At 33.0% G+C, this 16162-nt stretch overlaps 1 protein-coding gene across 1 annotated transcript in view; it reads right to left on the reverse strand.

The window, feature by feature from the left end:
• The window catches only part of LOC129225886 (tachykinin-like peptides receptor 99D), a 148954-nt gene that overhangs the window by 4974 nt on the left and 127818 nt on the right, over positions 1 to 16162 (reverse strand). Inside the window, exon 3 of the mRNA XM_054860416.1 lies at positions 8347 to 8497. Coding sequence (XP_054716391.1) covers positions 8347 to 8497 — 151 coding nt within the window. The remainder of the gene's footprint in view (positions 1 to 8346; positions 8498 to 16162) is intronic.

Genomic DNA, 16162 nt, shown 5'->3' on the forward strand with positions numbered 1-16162 from the left:
TTTGAACTAAAGCAATGAAACTATTCCCATGTGTTCAGAATAGTTTTTAGTTTTGAAATAAGCGATAAAATTTTTTTTGATCGTTTCATCATTTTTGAGGTACTGTAACCCCTTAACTGCGGTTTCTTATTAACCCTATGTTAATCCACAATCATGAAGAACCACAATCAAGAACCAAAACGTTCTATTTCACCCCAGCAGAAATGCGGCATTTAGCCCTAAGATGGTGGACATTTCGCTACTTAAGCTATGATCTAGGACTTTAGCTCTATCAGGTAACATTGTTTCAAAAAAACGAAAAGTCAATCAGTGCCACCAGTAAGTCAAGCCAGTACTATCACCCATTAGGCTCTAGAAGCGAATAACTGATAATAATCCTCCTGTGTCACAAAATGTAATACAGTATATAACACAGTATGTAATACAGTATAGACAGTCTCTTTTTTCGTTTGTTGGGTCAGCGTTAATACAGTTGACGATACTTGAGACATTTTTTAAAAATCGAGCAGGCCATCCACTTTGCATATAACATGCAACTTCATTAAAGAAAACTGGATTTTAATAGCAAGTTATATTTCAGCTGGTTTTCTTTCTTTTGCTTTTAAGACAGGCATTTAATACGTTTTGGATAAAAATGAAGGACAAAAATTTAGAGCGACGCATCCATCAGACAATGATGCCCATAACTGAAAGAGTTGTTTCGATTTATTTTAGATTTTTTTTTCGTAATTGAAAAAACCTCAAATAATACCAATCGGCAAGTTGAAATATTTTTCCCAACAATTTTGAAAAAGAATAAAAAATCTCCTATATCAAAACTGTCAGAAATAAATTTCTGGAAAATGGTCCCACTTGGCTTTTAGTTTTTCAATTCAGAAAAAAAAGTGGCAAGTTACTCGAGTAAACACTGTAGTCCATAGTGAAGAAAAACATGCACAAGACAGTTGGATTCTTTTAAATGCTAGTAAACGGGCATTAATAATGTTAACGTAATACGGGGCTAAGTAAATTATTACCAAGTTTGAGGGATAGGAGTACTAATCGCGAATAAAAATATTTTACATAGAATCTGTGGCTGAAATTCACACAAAATACCAAAAAAAGCATCAAGTAAATAGTTAAAAACTGAAGAGTCAACAGTAGAAGTCGAAATAACAAAATTATAATTGCAGCTTAATCATTGGTTGCTGTTGGATGATCTCAATATGCGGATGAAACTGTAGGCTCTGGAGGTTTGGAGTTGTCAGGTCTTTGCTTATAGTATAATTTTATTTTTAATTTAGTAGTATTTTTATGAATATTATATATTTTAAAATACATTAGCATTGCACATTATGCAAAAATAGACTTTATGTTTACTTAGCAAAACCGAAACTTGCCATTATCATCTGTTTTTTGTTGTTCATACATGCAGCGCAACCTTTAATAAATTCTTCTTACGCAAATTTCCAGTTAAGAAACGCAATGTATTTCTTTTACGTATTTAGAAAATGTGATACTCACTTTTCTTTTTTAACTCAATAGCAAAAAATGAAAAGTAATTACATTCGTCTCATAATTCTGGCGCAGAAAATCAGAGACTGTTGTCTTAAATGCGTATGAAAATTATCCGGGTCATTAAATATACATTTGCAAAAGAAGTGCTATACGCATTAAGATTTTTCTTGGAAGCTTTGAAGTTTTCAACTCAAAAGAAAACCTTTTGACTTGTAAAGATAAAAGGAGTAATAAAAATTAATGAAGCCTGCATCTTAGTGACAAGAGATACTTAAATGAAATAAAAGCATTATATAAGTCAGCTTTATTGTCTGAAAAATAATGCATTGTGATGGACAGGAAAATATGTACCATCTTTTATTTTGTATCTTAAAAAAGAAAATTTAGGAGGTTTTTTTAGTTGGACTATATATTTTAAAGCCATGCATACGAAAAATCCATTTCTGCAGCACGAATTTCTTTTATATTTTGTTTAAATTAAGTATTCAATTTATTTCTTAATGCTGTCTACCAGGCACATTACGAAATAATAGATTTTAAATTCTGTGTAACACTTGTATTTGCTGCATCTTTCTCATTTTATGTTTATAAATGTGTACTGCAGTATATGCTATAGTCCGTGGAGTTTGACAAAAATACCCAAAACATTTCACTTCCGGATACCAGTCTGAAATTTTGCACAATGCTTATGTACATATCTAAGAACAAAAATCCGCTGGGAGGCATTTGATCAGAGGTCATGAACCCCCTGTGATGACGTCATCAAAATGGCCGCCTTATTAAGAGAAGTACGTTAGTTTAACTGCTTAAAACTCTATTATGGATCTTAATATTGCGATATTAAAGTATATCATTTAAAAGCGCTTTAAAAGAGCTATATAATAGTGATTGGATTTTTTTCCTATCACTAATTGTTTAAGAGTTATTACAATTAACGTCATCAAAATGGCCGTCTGGAAAGGTGAGTACGTACGTTTGACTGCTTAGAACTACATTATAGATCTGTATATTGTGATATGAATGTGTATCATCTGAAAGAGCTTTAAAAGATCTATTTAACAGATATTGATGTTTCCTCTTAAGATAAGTAGTTTTAGAGTTATTAAAATTTCGGTCATCAAAATGGCCGTCATGAAAAAGCGAAAAGTTTCGTTTAACTGCTCAAAACGCCATTAGAAATCATTCTTCCGTAAAAAATAGGTACACTAAATAAAAGCTCTAAAATAAACTATAAAAATATGCATTTGTTCTCCCCCCCCCCTTAGTAAATAGTTTTAAAAATTTCACTGCAAAAACGTAACTACATGAGGCTGGAGGGGGGTGCATTCTCATTGAACTGTTCCAACTGTTTCACCTCATCTAACCCGCTCTGAAACTTTTAATTAAAAATTCCTTATCGGATTAAATACATATATGTATTGTCACACAATAATTCACTTCTCCTGCAAGTGCGAACGTTTGCCGTCTAGCGGCAAAAAACAGAACTACTCGATTTTTTTCCCGCCAACAAGCTGTAACTTTGGATTGTAGTCCGCCTAGCTCGTTTCTTTCCAGTTCTGCTGTTCTCAGCAATAATTAATTCCATAGTGATATGTTTATTATTCATATATAATTTTCAATAACTGAATAATTGACTGATTAATGCTGTAGCAAATAATATCAAATTAAGGTGAGTCATATAATTCTATTACACGGTTTGAAATCGATAACTTCAATTGTTGGTTCCATCTAGCATTAAAATTATCGTATTATATATATATATATATATATATATATATATATATATATATATATATATATATATATATATATATATATATATATATATATATATATATATATATATATATATATATATACATAGCTTGTATTCATTCCTTTATGTCCTTTAAAATAAACAAAACGTATTTAAAACTCGCAATATTTTTTAGAATAAATTTTTCTCCTTCATTTGGTTCATGTGACCTAAAGATACTAACATAGCTTGCAATCATTTCTTTCATGTGCTTTTGAAAAAGTAAAATATTTAATGAATAGAATGTTTGTAATCTAGATCCCATCTACACCTGCTAAAATCTATTCAGTGGGCTATGCTGAATGAGTATGGCGAAGATAAAATGTTGTTCATGTTAGGTGGTCTTCACATATAGAAATGGCTGTTTTATCTCCAATAGGTACATGAATTGAAGGAAGTGGATGAACTGAACTCCTAGTAGAAGCTCATGTTACAACATCAGGAAGAGCAGAAAGAACACAAAAAGTTTCGCATGTAAAGTGAAGTCGACACGCTCACGATTTTGCAGTAACCACTTTCCAAGTTCTGTTAGAGAAAGCGTTTCAAAATCGAAAAGAGATATAGACAAAACATATACAGACTGGGTTAAGCGAAGATCGGAAGAATCGCCTCAGTTTACAGAAAGATCACCATGGAGCTAGAATGCATACTTTTAAATCTGATGCGTACTATTCGTCAAGGAAATTTCTCAGATTTTACTGTCACTATTGAGAACATATATCCATGGATGTTTGGTTTGATCATACAAATTATGCCCGATTGCCTTCAGTATTTCTGTGCAATTTGAAGCAGTAGAGATGCATCCAGTTATTTTTCAAGAGTTTCATAGGAAAAATATATCTGGCTCCAAAACTGAGAGGAAATTTTCCAGGATGCCACACGACCATTTGCATGAGCAAAACAACAAATTAATTTAAAAATCATCAACTAATCTATCACGTTTAAGTCCTGAGGCGTCATTAATACAATGGATGGTTGCTGGACCGGAAGTTGTGTGCCTGATTGGGGAGTTTGAAGAAAATCAGAGCCTAAAGTCTGACGTCACTACTGAAAAGCTAGATACTAGATACATGAAGATACTAGAAGCTTTTTTATTCGGTATGAAACTCATGTTTCCAGCCTAGTTGAAACATTTGAAGAACACGGGAATCCTTTCGAAGATGACGATTTAACTGCAGTAAACAGCAACAAAATTATTCTCTCGGAAGAAAGTGCCATTGCTGTGATGTCAACGCAAGTCAATTCAATACATTTGTATTGACTTGCGTTGCTTAGTGTTAAGAAAATTATCCATACATGATGTTATTAAAAGAAACAATATCATCTTGATGAGCAGAAAAATATTTCTGTTCAGTCCAAAGACAAGCAAAACATTGTTAATTTGAGGAGGGGCAGCACTCTCTTTGCTAAGCTATATGTTGCCTGCCAAGCAATTCAAATGGATGTAAAAGAATTTTTTTTTCTCATGAAAACAGCTCGTGTCTACCTTCTATATCCAATCTTGGCAAATTTAGGAAACCAAGAAAAAAGTCCGGCGTAGTTTCTTGTATCGTTCAATCAACTGGACTGGTTTTGACGGCTATTCCGGAACTAAATTGTTCATTGATGGTGCTGCACTGATTCACATGCTTGTTCCTCAGTCTGCTCGAACTGTCCAATAATACTGCGATCAGATTATGAAGCCGTACATATTAATGAGACGAAAAAGTGTTCATAGGGTAGATTTGGTTTTTGACCGGCATTCAAAAGGAAGTTTGAAAAGCGACACGAGACAATGGAGAGGATCTGGACCAAGAATAAGTATTAAATCCAATGTTTTGATAAATTTCTTGCGAAAGATAAAAATAAAGTGGAGCTTTTCAAATTTTTGGCAGAAAATCTCGTGAAGATGGATCTACCAGATGGGAAGCAGGTTGTATGCTCGTACAAAGACACTGCAATTGCTTCAGTCAAGAACAATTTTGAAACCATGTTTCCCGTATCCCACGAAGAAGCCGGTGCGAGGCTATTCCTCTATGTGCAGCATGCAATAGAATACTTGGGTCATGTAAAGATCACCGTGAAAACTGTTGACAGTGATGATGTAGTGATTGCTATGTTCCGAGTTCCGAAACTGCAAGAGCTATGGGTGGAGTATGGAAGTGGAAAATATCTACGGTATCTTCCCATTCACGTTTTGCACCATAAAGTTCTACAAGGTGTTACAGATCTTCTACCTTTTTCCCATCCCTTTACATGAGCACACGGTGTCTAGTTTTGCCAGCATTGGTAAAACTAGGTACTGCATGGAAAATAGGGATGGCAATTAGAGATGTTGACAAAGTTTTTTTGTACTATACTAAAGTACCTGAGAGCATTAATGAAGAAGATGAGCATTTTCTACTTATTCAGCGCTTCGTAGTCTTGACGCATCATTCAACAAGCTTAATGGAAACCGTAAATGAGGCTAGGAGAATTTTCTTCACCCAGCAAAACAGACCAGTTGATTTTATTCCAGCATCTAGCAACGTTTTTCTGCACCACCTTAAGAGAACAATATTGCAGTGTTTACTATGGACAAAATGTCTTCAGCAAAATTTTCAGCTCTTGGATCCATATCAGTGGGGATGGAAAAAAATCGGTGAAGAGTTTGAACCTCTTTGGTATGCACACCCCAAAATAACAATGCAAAAATTACAGGAACTTATATCATGCAAGTGCAAAGAGATGTCTACACGCTGTCGATGCGTCAAATCAGGTCTGAATTGTACACTTCTTTGTAGTTGTGAGGGTCAGTGTAATACGTAAAACGTTCCTTAAAAAAACTTATTACTGGTTTTGTTATAACAACTACTTTTTCTTTGTTATTAAAACATGTAATTTTCGTCTATTTCTTTTATATGTTTAAAATGTAAGCATTTTAACAAAATTGTTTTATTATACGATAGCATTGATAATTAAGTTCACGATGCATTTTGGGCGGTGACTTTGATTATTTCTGCATTTTAACCTTTCTTTCATTCAATATAAAAGTAAAATACTGACAAAAAGTGTTAAAACATGAAGTGCAAATTTAAATTTAATGAAACTGGAAAGGTTCTTTTATAATGCAGGTATAACAGTAAAAGTTTTACTCCAATATTGCAGAACACAGGAAAGTCATTGTTTTCCTATCAATTTTCAACAATTATCAATTCCATCACGTTGATACTGTAATAATTATTAAACTATTTGTCTTCTTTACTAATAATAAAGCTCAAAGTTTGTCTGGATATCTGTCGGGATATCTGTTCGGATGTCTCTCTGTGACGAGCATAGCACCTAAACCGTTCGGCGGATTTTCATGAAATTTGGCAGAGAATTTGTTTGTAGCATGGGGGTGTGCACCTCGAAGCGATTTTTCGAAAATTCGATTTTGTTCTTTTTCAATTTTAAGAACATTTTACTGAGCAAATTATCATATCGTGGACGAGTAAATTACAAAATTATCATAACGTGGAACGGTAACATAAAAAATGTTGAGAAGGCCAGGGCCAACCCAGGGCTGTCGTGCAACTGAGGAAGGAAGGAACCGTAAAATGGCCGAGCAAATTAACATCGCAAATTGGGGAAAAATTCATCATCCATTGTTTGTAAATATACAGGCGAATGAAATGACCTTTTAATTTTTCTACTACGAGCAAAGCCGTGCGGGTACCGTTAGTAGAAAATAAAACTAAGCTCTGTTGAAGAGCTTTTTTAAACGACTTTCAGATAATGTATTTGAATTTTACAAAAATATGACCTATTATGGAGTTTTAAGCAGTTAAACCGACGTATTAACCGATACATGGCGGCCATTTTGATGACGTCACCACAGGGGGTCTTGACCTCCAATCGATTGCCTCCCGGTGTTTTTTTGCTCTCTTATATGAACATAAGTGCTGTACAAAATTTCATACTGGTATCCGGAAGTGAAATGTTTTTGTACAAACTCCACCGACTACTAAGGGTATGGAGCCTGCGGCTATTTTTAGAATTTTCAAACCATTCTTACCAGTCATTCACAATTTGCACTGAGTATTTTTTTTTATACATCACTGTCCACTCATAGCCTATCCCCCCCCCCCCATACATCACTGGGCACATAATGTTTTCAATTTAGCAAACTTATGTTTCTTATGATGCTTTATCAACTTATATATTATATACTTGTACAAACATGATGATATACTTTTAGCATATTTTAGTAGGTCTATTTAGAAATACTGTTGTAAATACAGCATTATTACCTCAAAGCCATGTGGAACACTACGAACATTTATTTATGAATATCACATTTTCAGCTGTTTTCGATTAGCAATTTGGGTGCGTCCATTAACTCCATAAATTGTGTGCTCTGGGGAAAATGGAAAGAACTAAGTTTTTCATTTTTCCTCTTTTTTGGAAGTTTTGATGCAAATCAAACTTTTAAGTGTATTTACCTGAATTCAAACTATAATTTGATTGTTTGTACGATTTTTCTCTCTCGTTTTAAATATTTTAGGTTATATTTTCAGGATTCAGCAGGTCGCATGCATTCTATGAGCCGCAGTTTGAGTAATGTTGGTGTAAAACTTCATAATGTTGTAAACTGTTTGCGTATAGTGCGACTATCTATACGCAAACAGTTGACCCCAAAACAGATACCCAAATTATCCTTATGTAGTAATGTCAATCCCCAATAGGGTAAATTGAGGATATCATGTCTCCTTTTGCTCCCAGCGCATTGATATATGTAAAATTAAATACGCTGGGGTAAAAGGAGGCATGATTTCATTTGCTAACAAACGGTCCTGAAGTCGAATTTTTCACACCCAGTTACTTTCAAACTTTCTCGTCCGTTGTTGGTGGATAATTTTTTATTTTATATTTTATTTTAATACATACTTAAAAGTCTTTTATTTAAAAATAAAAAAGCTTCAGCTTTTTTTTTTCTAAATGAATGAAAATTATTCATTTTTAACTCCAAAGAAGTGGAGTAGAAGAAACGGAGAAACGTGGGACGTATATAAATTATTTCCAAGGAAATGCAAATAACAAAAGTAATAGTTTACCTTCCTTTTGGAGTTAATGCTTTCGATCTGCTTTTGTGTACATTCTCCAATGCTTTGACTTCCCCACAATTCTTTTCCGATTTTGAAGTAGGTAAAAATCATAAAAGTGATTGGAAGAACATACGTCACAATCAGGATCACAACATTGTAACTGGAAGATAATCAAATAAAAAATATGAAATTTCACCTTAGTACATGGAATCTTAAACATATAAGCAAATGAAAAAACGATATGAAATTTCACCTTAGTACATGGAATCTTAAACATATAAGCAAATGAAAAAACGATATGAAATTTGTTGAAGGCCTCCCACATATGAGGCGGTTAGTTAAATCTACTTTTCGAAAAAGTTGTCTGTTAACTAGTTGACTGGCGTTTTTCGGTGTCTTCACACTAGTCAACTTAATTGAATCAACTTACCTTCTAATAAGCCAAATTTATTCGTGCAAGGTGTCAAAACTGAACAGAGTTGACTCAACTAGTTTATTCGTGTGCAGCAGAGGCGATGATTAGGCCTGAAGAGTAGGGAAGGATGGGGGCAAAAAAAAAAAAAAAACAACAACTAAAAGCCGTAACGTTTTTAGCGGCAGCAAAAAAAAAAAAAAAAAAGAGAGAGAGAGAGAGAGAGAGAAAAGTACAAAATTTTACTAAGGCTGCTTTTTAGAGCATACGAGCGGTAATGGATGCAAATTTAACAGCTTAGCTCATGTTTTTTAAAGATTTTGATGAATTACGTACACAATAACTTTCCCCAAAGATACACTTAGACATGAATTTTAGACTTTCATTATTTACCCCAAAGTATTTTGAGATGTCACCAGGGGTTCCCACGTAGGGGGTCATGGCGCTGAGTGCGCCATTGAAGTTTTTAGGGGGAAGGATGTTTTGAGGGGTATTTTTCCCTTTTGGGGGGACTTTTGGTTTGGGGGGTTATTGCATGAGCTAAATAATGTTTTGTAAACAGCATGCAAAGTAAAAAAAATAATTTAGATCTGAAAATTTTGACACTTCTGCTTTTTTTTATAAAAAATAATTTATGTTCCTAAATTGGAAAATAAATTATATAACTGAATCATAAAAAGTGGGGAGGGGAGGGGCGGTTTCCCACCTCCTTGCCTTTTTGAATCACCGCCACTGGTGTGCAGAGTGAATGCTTGGCAATGTCCCGGTGAGTTGAATCAACTTAAAGTTGATTCAACTCACCTGTATGAGAATGGTAGAGGCACATGTGCCTGGTGTACCTGATGAATTGACTGTCGTGTGGAGGATGTCGGGCGATTCCTTAACTTTTTACTTGGTTACACATCCTGATAACCGATCGTTCGAAAGTTGATTCAACTGAGTTGCCTCGTGGGAAGTAGGCCTAACTTTCTATAAGGATCTCAACAGTTTATCTACAAATAACACACATGTTTCACATGTAGCACAATAAGAAAAACAAAATTGATCGAGATGGAATTAAGTTTCACATACAGAGTGGTTCGAAAGTGGGTGTACCTCCCTTTTAATTACAACGTTATGTTAGTCATGGTTGAATGTTTGTAATAAACATATACCTTAAAAAGAGTCATAAGCATCGGTAGAAACACTATTCGCGTCGTCACTGGTGAATTCTGCGCCATGTTCTCACAGATATTTTGCAACAAAACATCTCCGAACCCCCGACAAAACAAATTACCCCCGAAAAATTAACGTCAGTAGTCTGCAACGAAGATTAAAATATCCCAAAAGTAGTCTACAAGGTAGATTAGCGCTGAATCTGCAAATTTTTCATTTTTTTTTTTTGTATTTTTATCATCTGTTGTACTTTATTTTAATTGTACAAGCTTGCTTATTCAGTCTCCGCTGAAAATAATGCACGAAAAAAACGTCAAACTCCAACAATTCCCTATTGTTAGTAGGGAATCCAAAACTTGTTTCTTCAAATATCTTAAAAATTTATTTTTGCAGGTACTGCTCTTTACCTACCTATGGCAGAGAGAGAGAGAGAGAGAGAGAGAAAAAAAAACGAATATAACGAAGGCTAAAAAGCTTCAAAATAAAATAGAAGACTGAGAGACTGAGTCACATATAGCTGTGAGAGCAAGTGCTTTTGGCCTCGAAGACACTGTTTTTTTTGTTGTTTTTACTGTTTTTCCACTTTACTTTGAACTATATTTTTCTGATTTTAATTGGAGAAATTCAAGCAGAAAGCGAAAAAAGAAAATCTTTCCAATTCAGAAATTTAGACTCCTCAAAAATCTCGCTCTGTTTCCGCTACCGGGACTAACATAATGTTTAAAAAAAAAAAAAAAAAAGTAGGTTTGTCCGCTTTCGGACCATTCTGTATATTTTACAAATACGACATTTGTTGTAATAACAAACTTTCTACTATACAAACAGATCAACTCTAGCTATGACCATAACATATCACTCGTCCGATGTGATACTTCTACAGACGATAGATGCAACTTTTATGCAACTAAAATTAGTCAATTATTATGGTAACTTTAAACTGCTCTTTTTTTATTTTTTGTTAAGGATTTTCAAAAACATAATTATTATTGCAACATATTCTTTCGATTCCATAAATTTGTTTCATAAAAATTAAAAAAAAAAAAACTTTCAAAATTTTATTTGTTTCACATTTATTAGTTACAGGCTGAAATAAAAGTTTGGTTGGTTATCTTTATAGTTATTTCACACAAGTTCAATTAAAAAACGATCTGTTCAGCAGATTGATATTTATTTTCAGTGAAATGTAGTTCTTGCATACATAAAATTAAGTGTTTTGAATAATAGTTAATAAATGTTGTTAATAAATTAGTGTCAAAACTTAAAAAACGTTTGACACTAATTTATTATCAAAAATTATACAGAGCACGAATAAGAAGACAGAAACGAATGTGATTGAATATAAATATGGTTTCATTAAATTTTTGCACAACATTTCGATTCAAAAGCAACGATCTGATTGATAAATGCATTATTCACATGATCAGGTAGTTCAAGTGTTTTCTCTTAACGTGGAGGTAGCTGCAGGGTCAGCATTCGCCATTTTTAATGGCACATATGGGATGGCCATTTGCTAAGAGGTACCGAGAGTAGGCGACATCATTACCTCTAACATGTAACTTAGATAATTAGATTAACCATCGAGAGATGGCACCACCAGTCATCTCCATGTCTACTATTTGGGCTCAAGTCAAAGGAATAGGGGAATTTTTCGGTGTCTCCTGTATCCACATGGTAACTGCTAGTGATAAACCAAAGAACTTTCGAGACAAAATATTCAATAAGCATGTACTCGATGGGTCTTTATGGCCTTAAGCACCTTTCCAATATTAATTCTGAAAAGATATAGCACGCCACGTCAGTTCTACTGCTCAGCTCTGCAGTATAACGTGTAATAGCGTCGTCGCTCTTGCGCATGCACTACTGTAAAGATCTTCAATACAATTGGTTATTAACCCTTGATTTTAAAAATGGAAAAAAAAGTCCTTTCTTTTTTCGTTTAATGTATCTTCATTTAAAACGATTTATTATCATATTAAAAAGAAAAAATAATCTATATAAATAAAACAAAGAATATAATGTTCAATCATGGGTTTTATACAATTGGCAAACATCCAATTAAGACGACTCTATCTGAAAGAGAAGGAATTTATATAGAGGCTAACATACATCTGCAAACCCCCCGCTGGCATCCCTAAAAACTAATAGATACGTCCATTTCTGCATGTAAACCGGATGTTTCCTTTTCCATGCAATCCGTAGTCGGACAGTATATATGTGTATATATGTATGTATGTATATATGTTCCCTTGAAATACAGTTTTCGTCGGATCTCGACCAATTTCAGCAAGGAGGTACGTGGGTAGCCGAGAAGGAACGTAGGGAACTTTTTGAACAAAAAAAAAAAAAAAAAAACCGAAACCTTTCGAATTTAATTTTTTGCACCCGAAATTAGCATTTTTCAAAAATGAGGGAGAAAAAATGCTCGCAAAAATAAGAATAAAAAATCCATAGAAATCTCTGATTTTTCAGCATCAGATAAAATTTTTCTGATGTTCCACGGTAATTAGAACGCAAATTATAACTGTTTTAAACTAATTTCATGCTGTTGGTAAGTAGGGATTGCAATACCGGTATACCGAATATCGGCATTTCGAGTAATTTTGCAATTTCGTAATACCGGTATTTTCTGAGGTGAAACACCGGTATTTTCGGTATTAGCTGTTCGGTTACTGTTTTAAACTAATTTCATGCTCAAATGTTGGTAAGTAGGGATTGCAATACCGGTATACAGTTAACCCTCGTTTATCGCGGTTAATTCCTTCCAGACTTTACCGCGATAACTGAATTTCCGCGAAGTAAGATTCTGTATTTAAAACCGAATATTTTCCTAAATTGAGCGCATTAAACTTACTCTACGACAACTTAAATAGGTTTCTAACATAGTTAGAGCCCCCTAGACATGATACAGCATCCTTTGCCACCATTAAATTTGTATTACTTAATATATTGCACAAAATTAGACAAATATATATCACATTGTTAATCATTGAGAATTAAACTACACACACATATGAAGTTCTTACAATCTATCTACTAATCTATGAAAATAGCTCAACTTGTTCGATGATGAATTAATTGCCAGCTAGTGACAGTATGAGCCCCCGTTCTTCTTCTCTACATTTATCCTCATTAAAGGTATTAAGTATACACCGTATAACTTGCAAAGCTAATACATTGTTGAACACCATTTATAGATGCATTTACATCCCCTAGTAATAATACAGTGAGTTAGTTATACGTTCCAGTTAGTGTTTAACGGTTAAAATGAGACAGCGGTTCCCTTCACTTTCTTCGGTGATTTTATGCCTCCACCCTCTCAACTAGTACAACTACACGCCTCAGAAGAGCTCAGCTTACTTAAAAAGACTTGCATTGTTATTCTTTTGTGGGGAGAAGTTTACACGAGCGCATGCAAAAAACTAGTTACTGAATATGAAAAAAAAAAAAAAAATGAAAAAAAAGAAAAAACCGTGAATTAGTGAAGCCGCGGAAGTTGAAGCGCGAAGTAGCGAGGGATGACTGTACCAAGTACCGGCATTTCGAGTAATTTTGCAATTTCGTAATACCGATATTTGCTGAAGTGAAATACCGGTATTTTCGGTATTAGCTGGAAATAATAAATAGATTCAATTAAAGGATTTTTGAATTTAACTTATTAAATATCCACTTATATTTAAAATATACATTTATTTTTCCATGATGCAGAACCAAAGTGAATCTATTGATGCAAAAATTTGACTTCAAAAGCACTAACTAATAAAATATCATCAAACAAAAGCGGAAAGATTGCAAAATGATATTTTTATTACTAGAAGGTGAGATGAATCGTATTTTCGTCCGCTATTGGCTGCACCATGTTTTTTTTTCCATTTCCCTGATCACTCACTTCCCTTTTGCGAAAGTTAATTTCGAGTGTAATTTTGAATACATTTGACCTATGAACAATTTATTCCAACCATAAATTGCAATAATACTTCATGATTTATTTTTTAATTATTTGTCCTAAATTTTGACAAAAACTTTTCTTGTTAGCATAACCAATGGTAATTTGTTGTCACCAGTATAGGTTTGTAGTCCTGCCTCGCTAATTGGCTTTATACTTGGCAAGATAATATTTGGAAATTACATAGTGCCTTGAAAATTTCAAATAGAGGTAAAGAATAATCAATTGAAACATATTTTAAAGTATTTACATAATTATAATTAAAGAATTTTGAAAAGAAGGCAAAAATGCATAAGAGAAACTAATAAGATCAAATTTAGTATAGTTTATCGTAAATTTCAAACCAAAGGGCGAAAAGGTAATAAAAAGCAAACACAAACCTCTCTTGCTCAAGAAAAAAATGTTAATATTGGAAAAGTATCGACTCTCGGAAAGAAATTACAGCTAGCCATAAATTTAAAATATATATATAGTAATAATATACACAATACAAAAGAAACACACACACACAAAATAATTTATTCAAAAATAACGCGCAAGAGACCGAATTATTTGAAGATGAAGGACTTCTAGACAGTTAGAGGACGCGCATTGTTAACAGTTCCACCAACCTGCGTGAATTCAGAAAGAGTATTTTCAACTGTAGGTATGTTGAGTACTAGGGCTTAGTAAATGAGTTAAAGGCTTACAGACAATTCAACAAATGCTGTTTTTTTTACTATTATTGATTTTTTATTATGACATTAGTTCCTTTATTTTATATTTGTCCACATTACTTTTTCATAAATAATACAATTTTTGTACAAAATTATATAATGTGGCAACGAAACAACATGTTTTCAAAGATTTCTTGAGAAATTTCAAATACCGGTATTGCGATATCACATTTTAAAAATATCGAATCCGGTATTGAATTTTTGCTCCGGTATTGCAATCCCTATTGGTAAGCCTTCAATTGGAAATCCATTGTTGATCACGGTCATTGTTGAGCAATGATTATATTAAAATTTGTAGCGTGAAGCAAATCATTGAGAAGAAAGATCTGTTGCCGTTTTTTCTCGAATATGAACAAATAAAATTCTAGCTTTTCTTTTGAGGCTTTTCCTGTAATTGCAAGGTTTAAAATTTGTCTTTTTTGGTTATTTTTCTGCAATCTGTCGGGAAATTTTGCATTTTTTTTAAACTTGATTTTTTAACACGCGTCACTTGACGCAACTTTTATTTTCGAGGTAGACCGAGCAAAGACAGGCGACGCAGCTAGTCAATAAATAAAGAAGACAACTTCTGTTAAAAAATAGTTTAAGTATAAGAAAAAAAAAGTTTAACTTTTTTTTCTTTTTTGATATGTTACAGAGAGAACATTGCTAAAATTGAAAAGCAATATTGCATGTTAAATAATGTTAGTTTTATTGAAAAAATAACTGAAAGATTTAAGAAATTTTATTGAAGTAATGGGCTTATCAGGCAAGCACAGCAGGCCGTACTAACCAGTTGCTGTGATTATCTACTCTGCATGTTTTTTTTTTTTTTTTTTAATTCGACAGCAATGGCTATGAGTTTTCTATTACGTTGTTTTATGTTTAGTGAAATTTCTTTCTTCTTCTAAAATTTCCAAATTAAACGTGAGTGCTTTTCGTATTTAATTACTTCTCACAGCAAAATTATGGAAAATTTCATTATTAACGTTTCATCTTTAATAATTTTAGTCCAAATTTCTTCTAAAATAAAAGAAAAATATAACCAAGACAGGCAGATATTTAATATAAATGTACATCACAATATATAAACGTCAGAACAAATTTTCACGAAAAAACATTTCCTCTCTTCCTTTTTTTTCCAGAGTAAATATTTTAAAGTGAAAATAGAAACCTTTTAAAAAATTAAACTTTCTCATTTTAGCATTCCAAACTAAGAGTTTTTCTTAAGATTTAATAATGGATGCATTGTAAAACTCTAGTCAGGGACTCATAAATCATTCTTTTCCACCAAAAGCTTGAACCTAAAATATCGATCAAAATGGAAAGAATTTCAGCGAAAGATAACAGAAAACTTTAATGGGAAAGTTTCGATACGGTAAACGATTATCTTTTTCAAAGCTAACGTAAAAAGTTTGGCTATAAGCTTTTCGTTTTGCATATTAAAAATAATTATGAGGGATTTATTCTGAAGTGGGATTCACATTTATTTAAGTACTTTATATCTATTATAATTTTCAAAAGCTATAATAACGATACAATTAGTGTGATTGATTAGCTAAAATAAATGTACTGATTATGATATAGCAAAATAAATTATGGTTGAAAAGCCATTAAATC

The sequence above is a fragment of the Uloborus diversus genome, chromosome 7 (genome assembly GCF_026930045.1).
Source record: "Uloborus diversus isolate 005 chromosome 7, Udiv.v.3.1, whole genome shotgun sequence".
NCBI lineage: Eukaryota > Metazoa > Arthropoda > Arachnida > Araneae > Uloboridae > Uloborus > Uloborus diversus.